At 42.9% G+C, this 26,576-nt stretch overlaps 1 protein-coding gene across 1 annotated transcript in view; it reads left to right on the forward strand.

Moving 5' to 3' along the window:
* Positions 1-26,576, forward strand: part of FNBP1 (formin binding protein 1) — a gene marked incomplete in the record, with an annotated part of 349,112 nt that overhangs the window by 123,689 nt on the left and 198,847 nt on the right. The window contains 1 exon segment of the mRNA XM_073600497.1: positions 6,593-6,740. Within this exon segment, the coding sequence (XP_073456598.1) occupies positions 6,593-6,740 (148 nt within the window).

A 26,576-nucleotide genomic window follows, 5' to 3' on the forward strand; every position in this document is an offset into this window, starting at 1 on the left:
AGAGGCACTTACGAGTCAATCTGATTTGTGTTTGTAACATTTGTCAACGAATGAAACCTGTTTTTTTTTTTTTTTTGTTTGTTTTAATAAAGTAGATTTACACTATAGGAGCATTCCCTTTTTTGTTCCTTCACCCATGAGAAACATCCGGGCTTCTACATAGCTTGGAAGGACAGAGGAACGGAATGGAGGAGAGGACATCCGAGAAGAACACATATACAGCATCTGGTTATCCAGACACCCCAGTATTTGAATGGACTTAATATCAATATATACAGTGCACTTGATCTATATTGTTTTGGTGAGTGTGGGCACAAGAGAGGGGCATGATATTGTGTCTGCGTTGCACAGGAGTGATTCATTTCAACACGAGAGACTGCACTTTTGTAATCAAAAGTTGGATTCAGGTCTGGATTTTGACTGGGCCATTCTAACACATGAATATGATTTGATCTAAACCATTCCATTGTAGCTCTGGCTGTATGTTTAGGGTTGTTGTCCTGCTGAAGGATGAACCTCCGCCCCACTCTTAAGCCTTTTGCAGACTCTAATGCCTTGTTTCCACTGAGCGGATCGGTTCGGTTCGGTACGGTACGCTATTTTGGGTGTTTCCATTATGAAAGCGGCCCATACAACCAAACCGAACCGCACCATTCAGGGTCCTGCTTTAGATGTGGGGCCATAGAAAATGGAACGGTTCGGTTAGGGCGGAGCTAGGATACATTCCACTGATTGGCTGACAGAAAACCCTCTGCTGTGCTATGCTGAGGCATTTTTTCTAAACCCTGTATGGCCCCTTGTGGTCCCACTTGCAGTGGAAACGCTCACCAGAACAGACCGGACCATTCTAGGCCATTCAAACTGTACCGACCCAAACCGATCCGCTCAGTGGAAACGAGGCATAACAGGTTTTCTTCTAAGATTGCCCTGTATTTGGCTCCCTCCACCTTCCCATCAACTTTGACCAGCTTCCCTGTCCCCGCTGAAGAAAAGCATCCCCACAACATGATGCTTCCACCACCATATTTCACGGTGGGGATGATGTGTTCAGGGTGATGTGCAGTGTTAGTTTTCTGCCACACATAGCATTTTGCTTTAAGGCCAAAAAGTTAAATTTTGGTCTCATCTGACCAGATCACCTTCTTCCACATGTTTGCTGTGTCCCCCACATGGCTTCTCACAAACTGCAAACGGGGCTTCTTATAGCTTTCTTTCAGCAATGACTTTCTTCTTGCCACGCTTCCATAAAGCTCAGATTTGTGGAGTTGCACAACTGATATTTGTCCTGTGGACAGATTCTCCCACCTGAGCTGTGGACCTCTATAGCTCCTCCAGAGTTACCATGGGCCTCTTGGTTGCTTCTCTGATTAATGCTCTCCTTGCCCGGCCTGTCAGTTTAGGTGGACAGCCATGCCTTGGTAGGTTGGCAGTTGTGCCATACACTTTCCATTTTCGGATGATGGATGGAACAGTGCTTTGTGAGACGTTCAAAGCTTGGGATATTTTTTTATAACCTAACCCTGCTTTAAACTTCTCCACAACTTTATTCATGACCTGTCTGGTGTGTTCCTTGGCCTTCATGATGCTGTTTGTTCACTAAGGTTCTCTAACAAACCTCTGAGGGCTTGTATGTTGTCACGGCTATATGATTTGTATGTACATTTAAAGGGGTAAAGTCATGAGTGACACACGCACTATTTAAGCACATATCATTGAGCACTTATGAATGTGCATATGGGGATATAAACATTGCTACTTATATATAGTAGACGCAGAACATTTAAAGGGGCAGCGCTGTGAGTAGTTTTGTTGAAATATTTGAAAAGCTTACTAGCGTGTTTTCCCTTTCCATAAATGATTTTCTTTTTCACTTGAATGCGCAGTTGAGTTTTCTAGAAAAACAACTAGTCAATTCTCAAGTTAAGTCAAAACAGCCCTCTCCCTCCTTTCTAGTCGTCTCGTCTTCTGTAAGTGTCTAATTGTTGTCTGTGCTGGCTAAGCTCCATCTCCCCTTACCTCCTGATGTAAAGTGGAACTTCAGTAATTTTTTCATCTTTCCATCTATTAAATCCTCTGCCCTTGTTGTTTTAACTTTGGAAAGTAAAACATTTTTTTCTACCAGTAAATAGCTTATACAACCCACTTCCTGTTTCTTGTCTGGTAAAAAGCCTAGGCTTGTGATATCATGCAGAGCTCTCTCTCTCTCACTCTCGTGAGAGTTTGCCAGGAACGGAGGGGGGATGAGTCATAAGAGGGCCAATGAGAGCTGCAGAGCTGGAGATGTGCCTCTGTGTGTCTGTAAATCCAGGAAGTAAACAGGCAGCAGCTTCAGCCGCCCACAGTTAAAATGATCGCAGCCAGACTTAGTGGAGGGAGATTTTTGGAGAATATTTGGCAAGTACAGAATCACAGTATATATAAAATAATATGCAAAGTGGTTGGAGGGAAGCTTCAGAATGGCAAAGATGTTTTTTATTACAAATTGTGTTAGCAAACTGCAGTTCCTCTTTGACTTTTTATGTAGCAGCCAGGGGAAAAGCAGAAGCGCATACTATAGAGCAGTAATTTTCAACCTCTTAGTCAAGGCACCCTCTAAAAATATGCAAAATCTTGAGGCAGCCCAGTCTAAAATGAGGTCCCACCATCATATCAGTAACCCCTCTTACAGATAAGAGCCCCCTAGAGTCCTTAGTCTCCTCCCCCCCCTTCACATCAGAGTCCTCAGCCCCCCACTTTCACATTAGAGTTCCCTAACAGCACATGGAAATGCATGACAATGTGTAAAAATATGGGATGCTATGCGGCGCCCCTGATGAGCTCAGAAGGCACCCTGCTATAGAGTGTGACAGGAGTGACAGCTCTGGGTCTGCTGACATCACATCCAAGATGGCAACACCCAGCAGCAGTCTCAGGACTTTTGGGTGCCTACACCGGGGAGGGTTTTATATGTAAATAACATTCATAAACAGGGGTGTGGGCATTTTTTTTGTCCAAGGGACTAAATTGGGGTCCCAATCTACATGTCCCTCATGACAATCTACCTGTCCTGATAAAATTTTTTTTTTTAACCAAATCGTATTTAAATAAGGTCTTTTGATAAAAAGGAGACAACCAGGGGCGGACTGACCATTGAGCCACTCGGGCATTGCCCGAGGGCCCTGGGCCACTAGGGGGCCCCATCAGGGTTGCCGGCCTCAGTAAAACCAGGGACAGTATGTATAAATCTGTGTTTTTTTTACATCTGTCTGTGTATACTGTGTGTACATGTATGTGTATACTGTGTGCTTGTATACTGTGTGTGTGTGTATACTGTGTGGCCCCATAATCTCTGATTGCCTGGGCGCCCCATAATCTCCTATTGCCCGGGGGCCCCATGAGTTATCAGTCCGCCCCTGGAGACAACTGTCTAATTCAGTTATAATACTACTGAAGAAGACCGTTTTTTTACTAGGGATTTTCAATGGATATATGTCCCTTTAAATCTTCAAATGGCTTTGCCTGGATGGAAAATATGAAAGGTTGGTATTTTTTATTAGGCAGGGGTGCTTTTAGGAATGTCTGGGCCTTTTAAAAAGGAAAGGGGTTTTATGGTGACTCAAACTTTAAATTTTTTTTAACATTGCGCTGTTTATCTCTTACTTGTCTCCCTGCCTGTCTCCAGCACCGCATCGGGGGACAAACAGGAAGGGGAGAGACCTTACAGTGTGACGAGCACTGATTGGGTGCTCATCAGGAAAGGGGAGTGTCTGGCTCTCTTAGCGCTCACCAGAAGCGCATCTGCTGAGCGAGTAATTGAGGCGCTGGGCTCAGTGAGAAAAAAACCCAAAAATGTAATTTCTTCAGGTTACCCTCGGACACGGAAACACTTGGGTGCTCAGTACAAGCGCGTGGTGAGCAGCCAAATCAAGCTCCAGTGTCCGCCCCAATAAGGGGCAAAAAGAAAAAAGTAAACCCTACTGCTTACCTGTAGCAGGGCTAAATGTAAATAAAAACCACCTACCCGATACCCGAAACTGCACGTCCCGGGTGTCGGGCGATATGATTTGCGCATCCCTGATAAAATGCAGTAACTATACATATAATCTTATAGGAAGAAGTGAAATTAATAGTGTGGTGACAGGGTCTCTTTACCTGTTGGCATAGCCCATGAGCCCTGTACAAATGAGCAGAGCTTAATTTTTAGGTAAAAATAAAATGTATTTTCAGTGAGCAAAAATGTTGAGGTTATTATACCATTGTTTACCTTTTAGTACCTTTTGACATAGCGTTGCCTGCTTGCGTTCTCTGAATGTATTCTACAAAATGTAGAGATTGATAATGTAGCTCTGGGGTCTCAAACTCGCGGCCCTCCAGCTGTTGCGAAACTACAAGTCCCATGAGGCATTGCAAGGCTGACAATTACAAGCGTAACTCCCACAGGCAGAGGCATGATGGGACTTCTAGTTTTGCAACAGCTTGAGGGCCACCAGTTTGAGACTCCTGTAGCTACTTGGTCTGGGATAGATAAGCTATTTCATTGACTCTGACTAAAGCTGGCCATACATGTTATATTTCTCTTGTTCAGGCCCATGGGCTTACCAAGAGAGTTCACTTGATTTCCCCATCCCCAGCTTACATGGAGAAATATACAGTACCGGCTATTGTATTCTGACAACTGGCATCCATAGTCGGCCACTTTTTTACAAACAGCAAATCAAGGATGATCCTCTTCAGTCTTCAAGGCCCAACATTCCCTTGTTGACTTTGCATTAATTCCTAGGATAGAGTGATGGTGTATCCAGTAGCTGGGAGATGCAGGGCAACAGCTTCAGTCACCCCCCAGTCTGACCGTGTGCTGAATATGGAGAGAACTTCTGCAGTCACGTGACCACCAATATTACTGTTAGCTCAAGTCATTACAAAGGATAATTGGTAGATAGGATATGCATTGTGCACTGGGCTTTAAAGAAGAGTACTGATTTCATGTAAACTGGGAACATACAATTTTACAACAGCAATATCAGTTTCTGTAACATAATAATGATCTATCTATATGTGCTAAAACAGTAAGGCACATGTGGAAGTATTAATAACTGGGACCCGTGTGTCATGCTTAGGCAGTTCTGAATGAGGAATGAAACAAATACTGCTCCCATTAACCAATAAGATATTTGACTCCTTTATATGTCAGTTATGAAGATGTATGGGTGGGGACCAGCGCTGCATAGCTTTGAATGACTCCCAGTAACCTTATAACAGGGTGGGCACAGATAAACAATATTCTAGATGTCTCGATCCTCTGACTCATTCGCATATTAACAACCCTCTCTGTTCCAGAAAATGAGACAACTTTGTTGAAGGAATATTTTTAAAAATCTAAGCAGTTCTGCCTCCAGAACCTACTAGAGCAGACTTGCTTACTAGGATTCCGTCAAACCCTGGGGTTCCTCCAGAGGTTGCTATAGAGGTTTCTTGAGTTGTGAGCAATGTCTTCTTCTCAGATAGGTAAAATGAATACTGGTGTCAGTAGTTACTTATCTGCAAGGGAAGCATTCTTTCCAATTACCATTAGTGTAATGGAGCCCTTCTCCCACTGACCACCAGTTTAAAGTGGCCATCCTTCCAATGACAACCAATGTAATAGGGTCCTTCTCTTGGGCTACTGATGTAAGAGGGAGCTTCTCCACTGACCACCATTGTAAGAGAGGCACTGCACCCACTGATCACCAATGTAAACCACTGGAGCCCTTCTCCCACTGACCACCAGTTTAAAGTGGCCATTTTTCCCAATGACAACCAAAGTAATAGGGTTCTTCTCTTGGGCTACTGATGTAAGAGAGAACTTCTCCACTGGCCACCAGTGTAAGAGAGGCATCACACCCACTGATCACCCATGTAAACCAATGGAGCCCTTCTCCCAATGACCACAAGTTTAAAGTGGCTATTCTCCCAATGACAACACATGCAAGAGGGCCCTTCTGTTGGGTTACCTGTGTAAGAGGAAACTTCACCACTGACCGCTAGTGTAAGAGGGCACCAAACCTATTGATCATCAGTGTAAGCCCATAGAGCTCATCTCCCACTGACCACCAGTTTAAAGTGGCCATTGTCCCAATGACAGCCAATGCAAGATTGTCCTTCTCTTGGACTACCTATGTAAGAGGGAACTTCTCCACTGACCACCAAGAGGACACCGCACCTATTGATTACCAATGTAAGCCAATGAAGCCCTTCTCCCATTGACCACAAGTTTAAAGTGGCCAATCTGCCAATGACAACCAATGTAAGTGGGCTACCGATGTAAGAGGAAACTCACTGATCACCGATGTAAGGTAGCTCTACAATGACCACACATGTAAAAGGGCATTTCTTCACTAACCATCAATGTAAGAGGGCTCCTCATCCACTGATCACCAATGTAAGGAGGTCTTATAATGACCACAAAAGGCATTTCTTCGCTAACCACCAATGTAAGGGGGCCTTTCTTAGCAGGGGTTCCCTGGGACCTGACAGCTATTTCAAGGGTTCCCCCATGTTTAAAAAAGGTAGAAAGGCTGTTCTATAGAAACTTATTTTTGACTACATTGTTTTGTATTGTGTGTTCATATTGCAGATACACATCATGCAAAGCCTTCCAGAACACACTGAACGAAATGAGTGACTATGCCGGGCAGCATGAAGTCATCTCTGAAAACATGTCGTCACAGATTATGACAGAACTTATCCGCTTCGTCCAGGAGCTGAAACAGGAGAGGAAATCGGTAATATTTTTAATGTTGTGTCTGTCATGCTTACACATTAAGAGCATTGTTGATTACTGTTGCTCTCCATGTTGTGCCTTACCTTGATTAAACAACTAAATCCTGTTGGACCCTTACAAGCCCTTTTTAATGAACCTGTACTTTGCCCATTCAGCCAGGGGGGTATGTTGGGCATCTCAGTTGATTCTGGACAGTTGCTCTGTTTGAGTGGCCAGAAGAAGCAGAAGATGCAGAAGTGAGCCTGTCAGAGGAACACTTGAATTCAGATTAAAAGTTAAGCCTTGAAGAGAGACTGTATATAGAGGAAAGACATTCAACCTTCCTAGAAGCTTCTGTTTCTCATTTTGGTATAGCTGTGGTAGTGGCAGCACTCTGGGAAAAGCAGTTTGCAAGTATGAAAACACATGCTGCCTATTCCTAATTCCAGCAACCAACAGTTAAAAAGCATACTGTATATATGCCAAAAATTAACATATGCAGCCCCTTTTAGAATCACCCCATGGTGGGTCTGTGACTTTTCCAGATTACAGTTAAACAACACTGTTTGGTCACCTGCCCACCCCAAACCTGCTTACTGGACAGTGAGAGAGCAGCAACATACCAACAAAGTAATTTCTGTAAACTTTTCTCCTGCACAATGCAAAAGAATCCTGGTGAGATATGGGCGAGGGTGGGTTACAGCCACTGCCTTCCGCACCCCATTAAATATTCAGGTGCCAAATCAGCTTGTATCGCTATAAGCACTGCAGAAAACAAATTATCCAGACGGCTGCACTCTGAAAGCATCCAATTTTGTTCCAAATGTAATGCATCCAAAAAAGACACTGTGAGGACAGAGAAGAAAGTCAATGCGTTTCATGCAGAGACAGCACAAAACGCGTTGACTTTCCTCTGCCTTTAGTGTCTTTTTTGGGTGCTTTTAGATTTGGAAGAAAATTGGATGCTTTTGGAGAGCAGCTGTCCTGATCCTTTGTTTTCTGCAGCAAAAGAACCCTGATCAGGTCACAGTGCCGGCCCTTTCTTTTCAAAGTCTTTTCCTAAAATGCAGGGGGAATATGGGAAGCTAATGTAAAGACTGATTTTAGGCACTTATACTATCATTATTTAAAATGTATTTAATGGATACACAACTGGATTAAAGGAAGGATCGTTTACTATTTGTCCAACCCGGGAGCATTCTGACTTTCCCACTTTTGCAGTATTTCCTGGATAGCATAAACACTTAACAGATGGATTTTTCTTGTTGCCTGGAGTTGGCTTTTTGAAATAGTGATGAACGGTATAACCAGCTTCACAATTATCTCTTTGCTTGTTTAATGCTGGATAGTGGGGAACCCCAGTAATTCTGTGCATGTACCAGAAATGCACTATTTCCAAGTCCCATCAGTGCGATGACCTTGATGGTGGTGTGTTTATTGAATGATTGGCGAAAGGATTTAAAATGCTTACACAAGACACATTTACATTTTTTTGGGGGATAGAGAGGGAAAATTGAAAAGTTTTGTTTATTTCTGTGACCCCCTCTGGGAATGTTTTCCTGTCCCCCATGCCCATGGGAGAAATAAGGGATGCAGTTGTCACTTTAACAGGAAGGCACAGATAGTCCTGATACGCATGGAGTCATGATGCCATATTGGATTACATCCGTCCATCTCTTTATCATACAGATTATAATGCTGAGACTCCGGGATCTTGATATGTTATTGCAACCCATTTATCCTATTGCCATGAATATAGAACTTCTTCCTTCATATGTTTCTGCTCATGTTTTATGTGCATTGAGACACCCAAGAGCAGGACTCCTATTGAGTCTTTTAGCAGCTGGTCTATGGAGCTTACACTTACTGATGGGGGAGATTGTTTTGGGTAGTTTGTAAATGTTTCTAACCATGTGCTTGTGTGCTCAATGTAATTTTTGTGCTTCTGGAGACAATTGTAGTTCTTGCTTAATTTTTTTATTTTTGATACATCTAGAATTTGGCTTTATTCTCAGCAGTGCAGATATTTGTTATACAAAAGGAAATGCTTGTGGTTTGGTTGTTCACTTTGTTCTTTACTTTTTTTTGCATGCTCAATAGTATGAGTTCTTTTGAGTGGTTGTTAAATGACTTTACAGTGATGTTACCTCCTCTCCGCCTCGTCCAATCAGAGCACTCTTTACATTCATTGAGAAAATGCAAAGTGATCTCTGAGTGGTGGCCGTGCCAAATGAGTGATCTCCTGTATTCTCTAAGCACCAGGGCAGCCGCATGGAAGCTAGAGGTGATCACTGTAATAGTGATGCCTACTACAGTGATTTATGCCTTCTGTGGGGATTGTGAACACAAAATATTCTAAATATATATACTCGCGCTAATGGTGTAGCAAATGTAACAATAACAATGAATAAAGGTAAAAGGTGCAGCTGCTGTACACAAGGTGCTATTCACTTGACAAACAAAATAAGATATAAACTACAGCGCTTGTAAACACAACATCAATGAATAAACATGTAATGAAATTCAATAAAAAGTGAATGTCCATATTAAGTGAACGATGTGCTCCAATCCAAAAAAGTGCAAAGTGCTCCAAAGTTTTCAAGGTGCGCAAAACACCCCCTCTTGTGTCCCCACTCACCAAAAGGCACGGACCCTTAGCTTTTCAGTCTAGGGGTCACTTCAGGCTTATAATGGTGGCCATAAATGGCAGCTTTCATCAATTCTTTAGGCAGATCTCACATGCTTAGGATATATATATATCTTGGATGAGTATCTTAAACATGTGAGATCTGCCTGATGAATTGATGTAAAGCTGCCATTCCTAGCCACCATTATAAGTCTGAAGTAACCCCTAGACTGAAAAGCTAAGAGTCCATTCCATCCGGTGAGTGGGGACACAAGAGGGGGTGTTTTGTGCACCTTGAAAACTTTGGAGCACTTTGCACTTTTTTGGATTGGAGCACATCGTTCACTTTATATGGACATTCACTTTTTATTGAATTTTATTATATGTTTATTCTGTGGGGTTTGGCCAGATATGGCACATGTATATTTACATTGGTCCAAGCTGGAGCAGCATAACTATGCAAAAATCCAAATATCTGAATTTCAGTTTTAAGAGATATGCTGTGCAAACCTAGAGAGGGCCAAAGAGGTGTGACCATGTGATCATGTATTATTGCAGACCACAGATGATAAAAATATAGGTGACGAGATCAGAACAGAATCCTAGGTGACAGCGGGGACATTTTGCAGGCCTCTCAGAGAAGCGTCACTCTAGAAATTGGTATAATTTATATTGTTATAATATGGAATTCAGCATTAAAAATTAACCTAAAATGGAAATGAAACTGTACTGCTCTCCACCACATGAAAAAATATAGATTTCTTGTCTGCATTGTGAAATTCTGTGCTGTACAAGGAGACATTTTCATAGATGAAGAGAAATACATAATATCTAATGAAGCGTGTCTGTGTGAGAGCTGAGCCTGCAGGGCTGCGTTCAGTAATTCTAGGTCACAATTCCCAGGCGGCCCCCAATCCACGTGTGCCAGGGTAATATGGTTAGAGAGTGATTGAATAATGCACTATAATACACAGGGATACTTCTCATCACAGCTTAGCAAGCTGCCAAGGAGTCTGGGTCTCTTAAAAGTCTATGTTAAATAACTTATTCCCTGTGTATCATCTTTTCCCACAGCTACCCACTTCTACCGGTTAACTGTTTGTAACAAAATTCTCTGCAAAGTGCATTCTGATAAACGTACACAGGATAACATAAAGCAGACCTGTTGGGGTTTGCACCCTTTGTAAGGACACATTTCTACCTAGGATTAGGTGCTCACAAGGGTGTCCATCTCCTACTGCGCATTTGTGCTGCCAAGCCCATTCATTCCTCTAGAGCAGGGGGGGGGTCTCCAATCTTTCTAAACAAAGGACCAGTTTACTGCCCTTCAGATGTTAGGAGGCCACACTGTAACCAGGGAGAGTAGAAAATGCCCCTTCTTCGATGTGAGTAGACCATGTCTCAGGCTTGATGGCCAGTGGGAGTAAAAATTACATAGCACCTTTAGTCAGTAGGAGGAGGAATACTGCCCCATCATTGGTATTAATCGGAGGAATTATGCCTCATAATTGGTGTAAGTGGAAGGAATAGTGGGGCTATCATTGGTGTCCACGGAAGAAAGCCCCAACGTTGGCATTAATGGAAGGATTAGTGCCTCATATCAGTGGGGGGGGAACAGTTTCCCATGGGCTGAATAAAGGTAAGTTAAGGGCCACATCTGGCCCCTGGTGCACAATTTGGAGACCACTGCTGTAGAACGCTGGAGGGCTGCCATGAGTATGGACCAGTCATAGGAATGAAAGGAGCTAGCAGAGCTCATGCACTGGGTTGGAAAACAGGGGTTGAACTATATTTAAAAATGAGTCCAAATGTCACACTAAGATGAACATGTATATTTTTTTTAATGCAACTACATAAAGGCATCGTCACACATCAGGGTGGATTTGATTTAAATCAAGTCAATTTAAATCACTAGTTAAATCACTATTTAAATAGCTTGATTTAAATCAACTTGATTTAAATCATAATTTTAAAAGAGAAACTGTCTGTCCCGCAGCGGCTCCTCCTCTGACCCATTGTTGACTCACCGACAGTCCCATTCACTTTAATGGGATGGCTGGTGATGCGGCAGTGACACAAGGTCAGTGACGTGGCGGCAGCAGGTGAGTGGATTCCCGCTAACAGGTGCTGCCATGATGGATCTGAAATGACAGGTGCTCTTTAAATGTAAGGACTTATTCATGCTGGTAGTTAGAATCTTTTATATTTGCAAACAAAAGGAAGGTTTCCTATTTAGAATAATAAGCTGTCAGGTTAGTAAAACAGCAATATCAAAACCAATTCAATCATACAGTTTGTAGTGTACATAGAGTTGCAAAACAATGGGATAAAGGAATATTCCTGAACTTTGTTTTATCTCATGGTTAAAAATGTTGTGAATGCATCAATGCAGTGTATGTTTTCTCAGCTTGCAGAGCTTGGATTCATTGAATGAGTTTACTAAAAATGTAAATATTGCAGAATATACAGCCTCATGCTACATAACTAAGCTCAATTTAATGTTGAATAAACTAAATTATTAATGTATCTTAAATAGAAAACTAGCTTTAGATTGATCTCTACTCCAAAAGCATTTTATTAAAATAAATTTGATATAAAAAAAAAAAAAAATCGATTTAAATAAATAAAAAAAAAAATCTGATTTTTTAAAAAAATCATTGATTTATATCTACCCTGTCACACATTCATATTACTAGGAGTCATATATTAAACTTAAAAAGTGTATTCATGCAGTATAATCTAATAACTGCCCTCCACCCCCCCATACCACAGAGGTCAGTGACACACAGACGCCAAGGAAGGCAGAGAAGAGGAATCCTTTTTTTTTTTTTTTTTAAATATGTGTTTTCCTCAGGGCTCTATATAAAGCACCCCTTTCTCCATATTATGTTCTCAGCCAGGGATCCATGGTACCCTAGGTTTCCTCCAGAGTACGCTAGGGGGTTCCTTGATAGGTCCAACACCAGTAGACACAGCCAGTAGCATTAGAACCAACTTTAGACCTACCAAAACTAACATAATATAATATAATATTACTAACCAAGTAATATGAGCACCTACCTAACTATCCAATCAACGTGTATTCAATCAAGCAGGCGTTTGCATTATATAATGCTTGGTAGATCTAAAGGAGATTGTACAATCAGAGTGTAATATGTGTGGTGAGGAACCATAATAGTTTTTAATAAGTAAATCCTAAAGCCAGCCATACATGGATCAAAATTCAGCTGGTTCAGCAGAAATCGGCTGAATTTTGATCCACGTATGGGCAGCCTGACGGTATTTTTCTGCTCAATCAGCACCGCAGGCCATAGTCGACTGCGCTGATCAATGTATTCTGACTCCCCGCCGTTATATGAATCAGTATTGGCAATTTTAGGCAGTCTGCTGGCTGAATGAAAAAAATTACTACTCTATTGGTTGCATCACTAATTTTCAATGGCGAGGACAATCTTACAGTTTTGGAATCTGAAGGAAGACAAGTATGGAATATACAAAAATATCAAAGTGCAAATTATTCACGCTAAAAGTAGCACTGTGATATATACGTGTTCTCAGTACAAATGATCACAAACATATATTGTCCATAAGAAAAAAAAAAAGACCATACAGTGTTTTGTGCTGATAAATTCCATCAAGTGCTTCTGCTAATGACCAACGGTGATTCAATCCTTCTTGGCTGGGATATCCTTAAACAATGCACCTCCTCACGTGCACAGGTGATCCCTCTCACCAACAGAAAAGAACTCACCAGATTTCCATTCTCATGGTTGGCATGACATGCTCTATATTTTAATACACCAGCTCTCGCCTCATATAGATGTCTATATGGATGTGCCCCCACAAGGTTGATAAATGGCCAGATGTTATATAAAAGAAAAAAGAATGCCTCCAATGGTACAATAACCGTGCCAAACAATTTATTCAAGAATAAAAAGCCAGTCAGACATTAAAAGCAATTTGTGCCCTTAGTACGGATACGGTGTCAGGTATTCATCTCACTCGGTGATAGAGACTTGTTCTGGTCCTGACGTCTCCTTCGGACGCTGCGTAACCACACCCGACGCGTTTCATCACTTCCTACTTCGTTACAGGAGGTGGATACACGGTGCGGCAACCTTGCTTATATATATCCTCCCTCTCATTCCAGATTAACACTCTGGCTGGCATTCATGTGCTCGGCCCGTGTCGAGTTGTCACACTACTTTGCAATTCTTCTAATGCAGCTCCTTATCCATCTGTGCAGTTAACCCTAAGTATGGAATATAGGTTTACAATTATTATTATTATACAGGATTTATATATCGCCAATAGTTTGTGCAGCAATTTGCAACATGAGGGCAGACAGTACAGTTATAATACAATTCAATACAGGAGGAATCAGAGGGCCCTACTCATTTGAACTTGCAATCTAAAGTAGGGGACTGAATTGTGGCCAGCCGGAGTGGAAATTTTCCTGACATCAGTGGGAGTAAACATCACCACATTTGGTATTAGGGGGAGGTATAGTGCCCCATTGTTGGCGTCAGTTGGCAGAATAGTGTCTCTTATCAGTGGGAGGGGTAGTGCCCCAGGGGCCGGATAAAGGCAAGCAAAAGGGGCGCAGTTTGGATACCAATGATCTAAAGCATTGGTTCTCAACCTCAGTACCCCCAACAGGCCATGTTTTCAGGTTTTCCTTTAGTTGCACAGGTGCTTTAAATCAGAGTCAGTGGCTTGGTATATTGGACAGCTATTTTATCTAAGAGAAATTCCCAAAACATGGCCTGTTGGGGGTACTTGAGGATTGAGGTTGAGAATCACCACTGATCTAAAGGATGGTTTTCCTTTAAAGCGAAGCTAAACTTACCTTTTCTTCCTTGTCCCTTGCTGGCATCTTCTTCTGGATTATGGTCTCTGTCCGTCTTCATTGGCCAGTGTCAGATGATGTCACACCTGCGAATGCAGTCATCCCGACACACAAGGACCATGCATGCGCAGCTCTGTTTACACACCAGAGAACACTGCAAGCAGACAGGTAGTTGTAGCTTATTCTAGAAGAGACATTGCTTGTCTCTTCTGCAATAAAGAGCCTGCCTGCTTGCAGTTTGTGACAGCGGAATTCTAGTTCCTCTTTAAACAGCCCAAAGAGAATCCTTTAACACCATGAGGTTATCTCTGTTATTCTGGCTCCCACCTGGCCGCCATTTCAAGCCAACAGATTTTAGGAAGTCTGTTTTATCAATATGTTGTTTGCTGCATTTAAAGGCAGCCACTGTATTTGCAGTTATGTGCAGTCTTTGTGAAGGGCGTACACTGTGGAGAGCCTGGTAATCCACATTCAGTTGTGGTCACAGACCGTCATGAAACTCTGTAGTCATCTCTGTACATCGGGCCTGTCTGATGTGTCCCACCTGACACCTTGTGTACAGTCACTTCTCTGAGACAAACCTCTTATATTCACCAGGGACCACTAGCATAGAGAATTCAGTATAATTATAGCTTCATGTGGTTTACACATATATTCAGTATATGATTTTTTTTTCTTATTTCATATGTCTTTATTTATATTATATTCCTCATTAACATACAGGTCAAGTAGCATGAGATGTTTTATCAATTTTTTGGATTCTATTTTATTTTCACTGATACTTGTTATTGTATAGTACGACTCCCACCAGACCAGTTACTTGTTCTAGTCTTGTAGTCAGGTTATGTATACACTTGACTTCGGGTGAACCAGGTTAGCTTAACTGTGCATTATTTCCAGACATGCAGCTGAAGTTGAGTGCTATCATTTTTTTTTTCTTTAATTTTTGGCTTGTTTACTCAGCTTTTGTTCTTTTTTCAGTATTCTGTACTTGGCTTGTTGCAACTGTGTTATTGTGGCCTTCTCTGCCGTGTGTTTGGCATAATGTCTGTAATATACAAAGCCATGAATAAAGAATTATAAAGGAAAAAAAAGTAGCAGGAGTGCAAACTATAAACCAAGCCATGCATTTTGTTCTGATTGGACAATCTCTGTACTGCCTCCATAATGTCCTGACCTCAACCCAATAGAATACTTTTGGGATGAATTAAAGTGGAGACTGTGAGCCAGACCTTCTCTCCAACATCAGTGCCTGACCTCACAAATGCACTTCTGGAAGAATGGTCAAACATTCCCATAGCATAGTTGCCAACATTGTAAAAAAAAAATGTGGGACACTTTTGTGGCTGTAGGCGGAGCTGTCCAATAATTAGGGGGCGGGGCATTCGTCAGCAGGCGTGGCCTGGCAAAAACAGACAAGTGCGGCGCGCCGTGCCGAAAATGGGCGTGGTTTACGCGAAATTGTGGACGTGGCTTAAATGGGCGTGGCTCTAGAGGGTGTGGTTAGAGTCTGAAATGAATGAGGGATGGAGAGGGGGAGAGAGGGGGAGAGAGAGGGAGAGAGAGGGAAATGACGGGACAGCAGGCCCAGATCCTACACAATAGAAATATGTGTATTCTAGAAAGTTTAACAATCAGCAGATAAAGATACTCCAAACACCTGGTGTTAATGCTTCAATCATCCCGGCACCATGGTTGTTATGGTGTCAGGATGATTGAAGCGCATTATTTCTATTATTACATTGTAATATAAAATGAAATCATTCAACTCACCATAATGCAGAATCAGTGGGATCCCTGAGCGTGTCACCAGCCATGTCGCCTGCCACCAGCCGTCCGTCCTTGCTTCAGATGCCCGAGCAGAGTCCGTCCTTGCATCAGGTGCCCCCAGCGGAGCCCCCCTCACACCAGGAGTCCCCGGCGGAGCCCCCCTCACACCAGGAGTCCCCGGCGGAGCCCCCCCTCACATCAGGAGTCCCCGGCAGAGCCCCCCCTCACATCAGGAGTCCCCGGCGGAGCCCCCCCTCACATCAGGAGTCCCCGGCGGAGCCCCCCCTCACATCAGGAGTCCCCGGCGGAGCCCCCCCTCACATCAGGAGTCCCCGGCGGAGCCCCCCCTCACACCAGGAGTCCCCGGCGGAGCCCCCCCTCACACCAGGAGTCCCCGGCGGAGCCCCCCCTCACACCAGGAGTCCCCGGCGGAGCCCCCCCTCACATCAGGTGTCCCCGGCGGAGCTCCCCCTCACATCAGGTGTCCCCGGCGGAGCCCCCCTCACATCAGGTGTCCCCGGCGGAGCCCCCCTCACATCAGGTGTCCCCAAGGGAGCCCCCCTCACACCAGGAGTCGCCGGCGGAGCCCCCCCTCACATCAGGTGTCCCCAGTGCCCCCCCTCACATCAGGTGTCCCCAGTGCCCCCCCCCTCACATCAGGTGTCCCCAGTGCCCCCCCTCACATCAGGTGTCCCCAGTGCCCCCCCCACTCACATCAGGTGTCCCCAGTGCCCCCCCCACTCACATCAGGTGTCCCCAGTGCCCCCCCACTCACATCAGGTGTCCCCAGTGCCCCCCCCACTCACATCAGGTGTCCCCAGTGCCCCCCCACTCACATCAGGTGTCCCCAGTGCCCCCCCCACTCACATCAGGTGTCCCCAGTGCCCCCCACTCACATCAGGTGTCCCCAGTGCCCCCCCACTCACATCAGGTGTCCCCAGTGCCCCCCCACTCACATCAGGTGTCCCCAGTGCCCCCCCACTCACATCAGGTGTCCCCAGTGCCCCCCCCACTCACATCAGGTGTCCCCAGTGCCCCCCCCCCACTCACATCAGGTGTACCCAGTGCCCCCCCCACTCACATCGTGTCCCACAGCGGTGCGCGCGCTCACCCCCCACCTAGAACCCCCGCCCCTTTCCATATCAGACTGGCAGCGGGGCGGGGGGTAGGCGGGCTGAGGCGGAGCGGGGCGGGCCGAGGCGGGCCGAGGCGGAGCGGGGCAGGGGGTGGGCGGCGACGCAGAAGCTTCGTCTAGCCTCCCCCCAGCCGTCTTCCTGAACTTCAACAAAATGGCGGCCGGCGGAGACAATGTCTCCGCCGGCCGCCGACCTCTAGCGGCGGCGGCGGTTTCAAAAACCGGAACCGAATTTTTCGGGACATTTCCCTGGACACCACAAATCCGGGAATGAAGTCCAAGTCCCGGGAATGTCCCGGGAAATTCGGGACAGTTGGCAGCTATGCCATAGACACACTCCTAAACCTTGTAGACAGTTTTCCCAGAAGAGTTGAAGCTGTTATAGCTGCAGAGGGTGAGCTAAGTCAATATTGAACCCTACGGACTAAGACTGGGATGCCATTAAAGTTCATGTGTGTGTAAAGGCAGGTGTCCCAATACTTTTGATAATATAGTGTGTGTATATATATATATATATATATATATATATATATATATATATACACACACACACACACACACACACACACACACACACACTCACACATTGTACATTCACATCAGTCCTCACCCTCAAGGAGCTTATAATCTAAGATCTCTAACTCACAGTCATACATACACATACTAGGGCCAATTTAGACAGGAGCCAATTAACCTACCAGCATGTCTTTGGAGTGTGGGAGGAAACCGGAGTACACAGAGGGAACTGAATGCAGGCAAAGGGAGAATATGTAAACTCCAGGCAGGTAGTGTGGTAGTTGGGATTCGAACCAGCAACCCTACTGCTGCCAAGGCAGAAGTGCTAACCACTTAGCATATATTCATATACCAACTTTGAGATAGCTCTGGGTACTTCAGACAGCAGCAGGTGCTGATGAGGGTAGTGTTGTAGTTGGGATTAAAAACGATGACCCTAGTGCTGCTTTCCTTTATATACTGTATATCAAGCAGGCTCCTGCAGTGCATACTTTTTGGTATTTCTAATGAAAACTGTACTGTCACACTGTATGGCTTTACATGGCTAGGGGTGCTGAGACAGATATAGCAACCGTTTTTACCCTTTAAATTGTGTTTTCACTTCTGCAGCCAAATTGGGATAACATTTCCTCTATTTTTGTTTCATGTTCTCATTCACATAGCACAACTTAAAAAAAAAAATTCTAAAGTGCGGCTTACCTTTTTTAGATGCTCTATTCTGGACCTTCCAGCTTGGAAAAATCCCATGTAGTTTCCTTTGTTTACAAGGGGCTAGGGGAGCTGTGTTTGCCATAAGTAACCGTGTCTATACTGTGTAGGCAGATCTTCATTATCGATTGTAACTAGTTCTGAACATGGTCTGTCCTAATGAAAGGTGTAGAGGTGGGGATTCTTGCATTGTATGTTAAAGAGAACAGACTTGGGACAGGCTGACTCTAAGGCCGGCCATAGATGGTGCGCTTTTTTCTTCTGCATCCACGGGTTGCAGGAAAGAAAATCACTTGATTCCCCCATCAACACAGTCAGTGTTGATGGAGGAATCCCTCCCATGAAGCTATTGTCTTCTGCAAGTGTAGGGCACAGGGTGCCGTCCCTGTCAGGAGAACACAGTGATTATTGCTACCCTGTTTCCCCAAAAATAAGACCTAGCGTGATTGTCGGTGATGGCTGCAATATAAGCCCTATTCCCCAAATAAGCCCTAGTTAAAGTTCTTGATGGTCTTATTTTCAGGGTAGGGCTTATTTTGGGGGTAGAGCTTATATTACAGCCATCACTGACAATCACACTAGGTCTTATTTTTGGGGAAACAGGGTAGTGGCTATTGATGGGTTGACTTGGGTATAATCAGCCTGCCATAGATGGTTTTAATCTCAGTCTGTCCCTGCTGAACATCAATGGCCGGCTTAATATTGCTCAAAAAACCTTGCACCTCCATCTAAGAAACATTCAAAAGGTAAGAAATATTTTTAAAAATGTAGGTTTGCTGTGTGAATGGAGCACATAACAAACATATTGTGGGGTTTTTCTCAAATTTGACTGCAGAAGTAGAAATATGCTTGAAGTTTTAAACCATGGAATAAAATGTGAGTGTTGGCAGTGTTGTAGTTTATCCCAGCACTCATTAGATCTAGAGATATTGGCACTTAGTTGAAGTAGATATTCATCATTTAGAGTCATTCTGGATGGACATCATCTGCTCCGTCACACCACAGACGATGAAAGAGTCTCCTGTCTGCATTACCCCTCAGACCTGTAAATGACACTTTGTATTCTTAGAACATAATCGGTTCTGTGCTGCCGGTCTGCAGGGGGAATGTATGAGAGCGTCTGCAGCGTCACTGGACGAACATTGGTAAGGACAAAGCTGTTTATGTCAGTTCAGCTGGACATAATGTGGCTTCAGACAAAGCAGTAAGCCGGCCAGTGAAAGGCGTCCCGGCCTCTGATAGGCAGAGCATGTCACTGCTTGTTACTCTCTTCTCATAGGGAGAAGATGGTTGTCATCCTGAAGAACATGGTCCGTCTGTAATTCATTCCCTACATCCTGATCATATAGATGAGCTCCTGTTTACACTTTTCCTGCACCACCGGCACTAAACAAACAGCCGGATTCTGATTATCGGCTCAAATCCATATCACCTGTCCAGGTGTCAGACGCTCGCTGCTAATCCCTCGATGACCTGGGGTACTTTCTCTACAGTAATTCCAGCCCTAACCCTTTAGACCCCATGCACACAGACGCTTTAGGTGCATACAAAAATTCAGGCTTTTTTCTATGCCTAAGGAATACATCTGTATGCTATACAGTATGCAGGTTTACTGGTGTATACCCATATACAGCCATTCATGTCTATCAGCAGCTGTACCAGCACCTGAGCCATCTAGGTGCAGAAAGCCAGAATGTGACGTTGTACATCCCTTATGTGCCCCTATGTATTAGGCCTTAAATTGATACTAAAGTCAAATAATTTTTTTTTTAAATAATAAAAAGAGGCAATTTTTACCTGCTTCGTGCAACAACATTGCACAGAAAGCACCATCTTTTTCTCTTCTGGCAGTCCCCAAATAAAATATGGGGATATTGCATGTATTGCAGAGATGTACTGAGTGTCTTGTTTTTTTGGATAGCTACAAAGTCCTAAGGTAAAGAGTTATTTTGTCTCCTGATTCTTAATATTTATGTAGCTATTCTATCTTGTCCTACAAATAGATTAGTTTGAGCTGGAGACTGCGCTGGACAGATTTAAACAGTTACTGGTAATTATCTGGTGGTTCTGTGGGTAAATGGTGTTGCTGGTCCCCCTTTTTGGATTTTTGAGCTGCGTCCTCACTGGCATAGCTCCCAGCTGTCCCTGATTTCGAGGGACTGTCCCTGATTTGGAACAATGTCCCTCTGACCTTCTTTCCTCCTCATTTGTCCCTCATTTTGGTCTGATCTATATAGTTGTATAGAAAATGCACTTTTTTTCTTAAAGTTTTTCCCAGTGCTAAACCTTTCATCTAATTTCTAAATTGGTGCATTTGTAAATTTCAAAAGCCAAAATAAAGAAATAGTAATGGTAAAAAGAAACACTTGTGGGTATAATTCTCCTTTAAGGGGTCGTGGTAGGGGGGTGTGTTATATGCCTACAGCGGGGAAAATAATTATTTGATCCCCTGCAGATTTTGTAAGTTTGTCCACCTACAAAGAAATGAAGGGTCTATAATTTTTTTTATCATAGGTGTATTTTAAATGATAGAGACAGAATGTCAACCAAAAATCCAGGAAAAACACATGATACAAATATTATACATTGAGTTGCAGTTCAGTGAGTAAAATAATTATTTGATCCCCAAGCAAAACATGACTTAGTACTTGGTAGAGAAACCCTTGTTGGCAAGCACAGTAGTAAGACGTTTCTTGTAGTTGGTTACCAGGTTTGCACACATCTCAGGAGGGATTTTGGTCCACTCTTCTTTACAGATCTTCTCTTAATCCTTAAGGTTTATTGGTTTTTGCTTGGCAACTCGAAGTTTCAGCTCCCTCCATATATTTTCTATAGGATTAAGGTCTGGAGACTGGCTAGGCCTCTCCATGACCTTAATGTGCTTCTTCTTGAGCCAGATCTTTGTGCCTTGGTGGTTTGTTTTGAGTCATTGTCATGCTGGAATAGCCATCCATGGCCCATCTTCAGTGTTCTGGCTGAGAGAAGAAGGTTCTCATCCAAGATTTTACGATACATGGCCCCTCAATGCGGCAACGTCAGCCTGTACCTTTAGCAGAGAAACAGCCCCAAAGCATAATGTTTCCACCTCTGTGCTTGACTGTAGGGATTGTTTTCTTAGGGTCATAGTCAGCATTTTTCTTCCTCCAAACATGGCGAGTCAAGGTAATACCAAAGAGCTAAATTTTGGTCTCATCTTACCACAGCTCTTTCTCCCAATCCTTCTCTAAATCATTAAGATGTTCATTGGCAAACTTGAGACGGGCCTGTGTATGTGCCTTCTTGAGGAGGGGGACTTGCCATGTTTGGAAGATGAAAAATGCTGACTATGACCCTAAGAACACCATCCCTACAGGCAAGCATGGAGGTGGAAACATTATGCTTTAGGGCTGTTTCTCTGCTAAAGGTACAGGCTGACTTTGCTGCACTGAGGGGCCAATGGACGGGGCCATGTGTTGGAAAATCTTGGATGAGAACCTTCTTCCCTCAGCCAGAACACTGAAGATTGGTCCAGCGTGACAATGACCCAAAACATACCGCCAAGGAAACAAAGGAGTGGCTCAAGAAGAAGTACATTAAGGTCATGGAGTAGCCTAGTCAGTCTCCAGACCTTAATTCTATAGAAAATTTATGGGGGAGCTGAAACTTTGAGTTACAGGTAACAGCCAAGAAACCTTAATGATTTAAAGAAGATCTGTAAAGAAGAGTGGACCAAAATCCCTCCTGAGATGTGTGCAAACCTGGTCACCAACTACAAGAAATGTCTTACAGTACCTCTGTGCTTGCCAACAAGGGTTTCTCCACCAAGTACTAAGTCATGTTTTTCTTGGGGATCAAATACTTAGTTTACTCACTGAACTGCAACGCAATTTATACCATTTTTATCATGTGTTTCTTTCTGGATTTTTGGTTGATATTCTGTCTCTATCATTTAAAATACACCTATCATAAAAATTATAGACCCTTTATTTATTTGTAAGTGGGTAAATCTGCAGGGGATCAGATAATTATTTTTCCCACTGTACATACCTTTGATAATACGTGTCCCTCGTTCCCATCTCAAAAAGGTGTGAGGTATGCACTGGTGCGACAGTGCCATACTTCAGCAGAAACTATACTTGAATGAGGAGGGAGGAGCGCCCAGGGTCCGGAATATGTCAACTGCTGATGGGAAAATACAACCCCTCATTGAAAGTTAAAAAAAAAGTACAGTTCAAGCCAACGTGTTTCAGGGGAACTGCCTCCCCCTTCTTCAAGACGATTGTCGTATGATGTTTGCTCTGATCATGTATACATATATATTTATATTTTTTTCATTAGCGATACACCTATTTATACAAAATATTGATTGTATACGGTTTAGGTTTGTACGTTAGCCCTGAAGAAGGGAGAGGCAGTTCCTCCAAAATGCATTGGCTCTATCTGTCCATTTTTATACATTCAATAAATAATTGTATTCTCCCATCAAAAGTTGCATTATTCCGGACACTGGGCGCTCCTCCTTCCCCATTCAAGTGCCATGTAAATAGGTGATACAACGATGAAAGGTGTTTTACAACGTGTACCAATCAATAGGAAGGGATACAAGCTCTAGAGGGGTAATGAGGAGGAACAAGAGATAACCTGTATACGAGGTGCCACAAAAATCTTAGATTGAAGGCAATAACAACCTGATAGATTTTCTGGAACTCCCTCACTCTAGCGAGTGCTAGATTTGGCTGGAGTAACACTTTAAAGAAGAACTGTCTAACTAAAGAAATGACAGACTATCCTGTAGTAAGAGACGGAGTAAAAGAAATGATAAAGAACAAACCTACAGAAAATAGGTAATCCTAGATATGGCAGTACAGTATGTCAATGTTGAAGAATTCATGTGACACTTGGATCAGAACATCTCAGATAACAATTAAATGTTATAAACATCTAAGAAAATATCATAATGAAAAGAGAATTCGGGGAATATACAACTAAAGAGAGCTGCAGACCTGGAGAGTAATAATGGTTTACCCATTGGTAGACCATTAAACAATGGCATAGAGTTGGATTTTTCTACAGTTTCATACAGTATGATCCAGTTGACCTAATTTTTAATTCTCCAGTGAGAAAAGTTGGGCATACCATACAATAGCAGTATGTATTTTTTTGCAAATGCATTTAGGCGTGCCAAGCATTTAGGCATTCATTCATTCCATTGGCCAGAATATTAATTTATTCTGAAATGCTCCTCTCCTGAACATGCAAGTGATGGTTTATTTTTTCTGTGTCTAAAGGCCTGTGTGTGCATGGACACATAGGCTAACATAGAGTGGTGTTTAGAGGCCCTTAACCAATTTCCAGATATACTGCAGCAGGGCGGCACAGACAGGCTCAGGCATGTATATTTATGCGATCTGGCCTCTAACGAGCTAGGAGCATGCAGCAAATTACTGTTACCGGTAATCAGTAACCAGGTTATCATGTGATCGCTATAATTGGTCATTGCGATCACATGATAACAATGTAAACAGTCAACCGATACAGAAAATAGAAAATGACTCCTGCGCACAAGTGGTCAACCAGATAGATGGAAGAACGACACAGGCCTTGCTGCCCTCAAGGATGGGGAATCCTAGCAGACGAAGAAATAAAAAGAGAGAGGGGCGCACCTGCCATGTGCATTATCTTTTGTAAAACATTTATTGAATAAAATGATAAAAGAAATTACTCACAAGCAGTTGTAAAATCAGGTGCCATAAAACTCGAGCAACAACAAGCAGCAAGTGGTTATAATGATGAGCGAAGCCTTCCAAAGGTCTTAGAGGAACATACAGGCTTCACTACTAGCTAACGCGTTTCGAAGGGCACGTCCCTTCTTCATCAGAGCTCAGCAGTCTCCTCTAAGACCTTTGGAAGGCTTCGCTCATCATTACAACCACTTGCTGCTTGTTGTTGCTCGATTTTTTTGGCACCTGATTTTACAACTGCTTGTGAGTAATTTCTTTTATCATTTTATTCAATAAATGTTTTACAAAAGATAATGCACATGGCCGGTGCGCCCCTCTCTCTTTTTATTTCTTAACAATGTAAACAACCTGTCATGAACGGCTTTCCATTCATGAAGAGCTTGTTTACCATAAACTAGCTGTTCATGAATCGTTAACCCATTCAAGACAGCTAAAACTACAGTGATCATCACTATATAAGCAATAACAGTAAAAAAGAAAAAAACCCTGATAACACCTCCCCAAAGTAGTACAGTGTCATTGTGGTGACAATGAGCTAATTTGATGACAGGATTTAAAAAAATAAATAAATAAACGATTTGATTTTTTTTGGTACTGCACTGGTGACAATATGTAAAAGAAATTGTGAAAAAAAAGTTTTTTTCTTAATTTTCCAAAGAATTTTGACAAACAAATTACACCTTCAAAAAACTCGCAATGCTTCTTACTAAATACCTCCGACTGTCTACTTTCCAAAAAGGGGTCATTTGGGGGATATTTGTATTGTCCTGGCATTTTGGGGCCTCAAGAAATGAGACAAGGCCGTCAGCACGTTAAGATTGATCAGTTTTCAAATATACTGTATATACCATAGTTTGTAGAGTCCATAACTTTCACACAAACCAATTATTATACACTTTTTTTTACCAAACATGTAGCAGAATGCATTGTGGCCTAAATGTATGAAACAAATTCTATTTTATTGGATAAGCTTTATAACTGAAAGTAGAAAATATTGTTTTTTAAAGTTTTCGGTCTTTTTTTCGTTTATGTAATAGAAAAATGAAAAACCCAGTGGTGATCTAATCCCACCAAAAGAAAGCTCTATTTGTGTGAAAAAATTATATAAATTTCAATTGCATACAGTGTTGCATGACTTCACAATTGCTAGGTGAAATAGAGCAGTGCTGAATAGCAAAAAATGCCCTGGTCATGAAGGGGGTAAAACCTTCCAGAGCTCAAGTGGTTAAAAGTGGCATTTTTGACATCCAGTGTGCACGAGGGCCTTACTTTGTAGTATATCTTGGTGCATTGGAGTACATAGATGTCAGATTATAGTAGGAGTCATAGGTTTTCACATCTAATGACAGTAGTAATAGGCCTGACTATGATGAAATAATATGATCAGTTCAAAATACGTGTTTTTTTTTTCTCATTTCTTTCATATCCTTCTCTAGCAGAATAGATAAACAGGAAACGCCTCTGGCTGCCGGCCTAGAGAATCCCGTTCCACTAAAGTACATTTTGTAGATTTTAATTTACTTTGCCACCAACACTTTGTACAAAGGATATTACCAATTTAAAGTGAGCAGTTTTCTCAAAGATAATGGTTTGTTGTAACATTTTCTTTTCGGTAATATACCAGCTGTCAGATGCTTGAGTCTTGTAGGATTTCAGAACCAGCAACTCCACAACACTTGCATTGTCACACATAACCTCAGTAACCAAGACTGCCCTAAACGTAAGTCTAACAATAACCTGTGTCTCCATTTGAGTATTTCTATTGAAGAGAGGGAGGTGCAAATGTGGCCAAATGTTGACTGTTAGATGTCATCATGGTTCCACTGGACTTTGCTTCCAACATGGGGAAATCGGGCTTGTAGGAAAACTACAAATATAAATAGTATAAGGGGACTTATCTGGACTTCTGGTTGGGTGTAGATTTATCCATATAGTAAGCATATGTAAATATAAAGGCCAGGTCTGCACATTCATGGCTTTCTGTGCCAAAGTTTGTTACGACCTGAGAACTGCTTATATGAGAAACATATCCAGTAATGACATCAATTTGCAACTTGTAAGCTCCTTGCTCTCTGATATGCAAGCAGATAATATTGGCTGCAGTAGTTGTTTGCTTGTCCACATGCAGGCCAGCTCTCAGCATATTGGGCCTAGTCTGCCCAATAAGTGGCTTGCATAGGGGCGCATTATGGGCAATAACCCCAAAATAGTATGAGTTGGCTCATTTGGACTTCTGGCTGTGTGTAGAAACCATGAAATCAGACCGAGACAGAAGTACAGTTAAATCACACTTGTTTAATAATAAAAATAAAAAGAACAAATGTAGTCAAAACATAGCCAAAGTTCAGTAACCAGAACGGATAATCAGCCAAGCCAGAAGTCAGGGATCAACGTAGTGAAACAGCAAGCAGGATCTGGAGCCAGAAGGGATGTCAGCAAAGCAAGTCTTTAAACAGGAACGCAGGAGATCCTCTTTGTGATGTTGACCAAGGGAAAGGCAGAGATCCTCTGGACTGGACGGCTTAAGTAGGCAG

This window comes from Aquarana catesbeiana, linkage group LG09 (assembly GCF_042186555.1).
Source record: "Aquarana catesbeiana isolate 2022-GZ linkage group LG09, ASM4218655v1, whole genome shotgun sequence".
NCBI classification, from domain to species: Eukaryota; Metazoa; Chordata; class Amphibia; order Anura; family Ranidae; genus Aquarana; species Aquarana catesbeiana.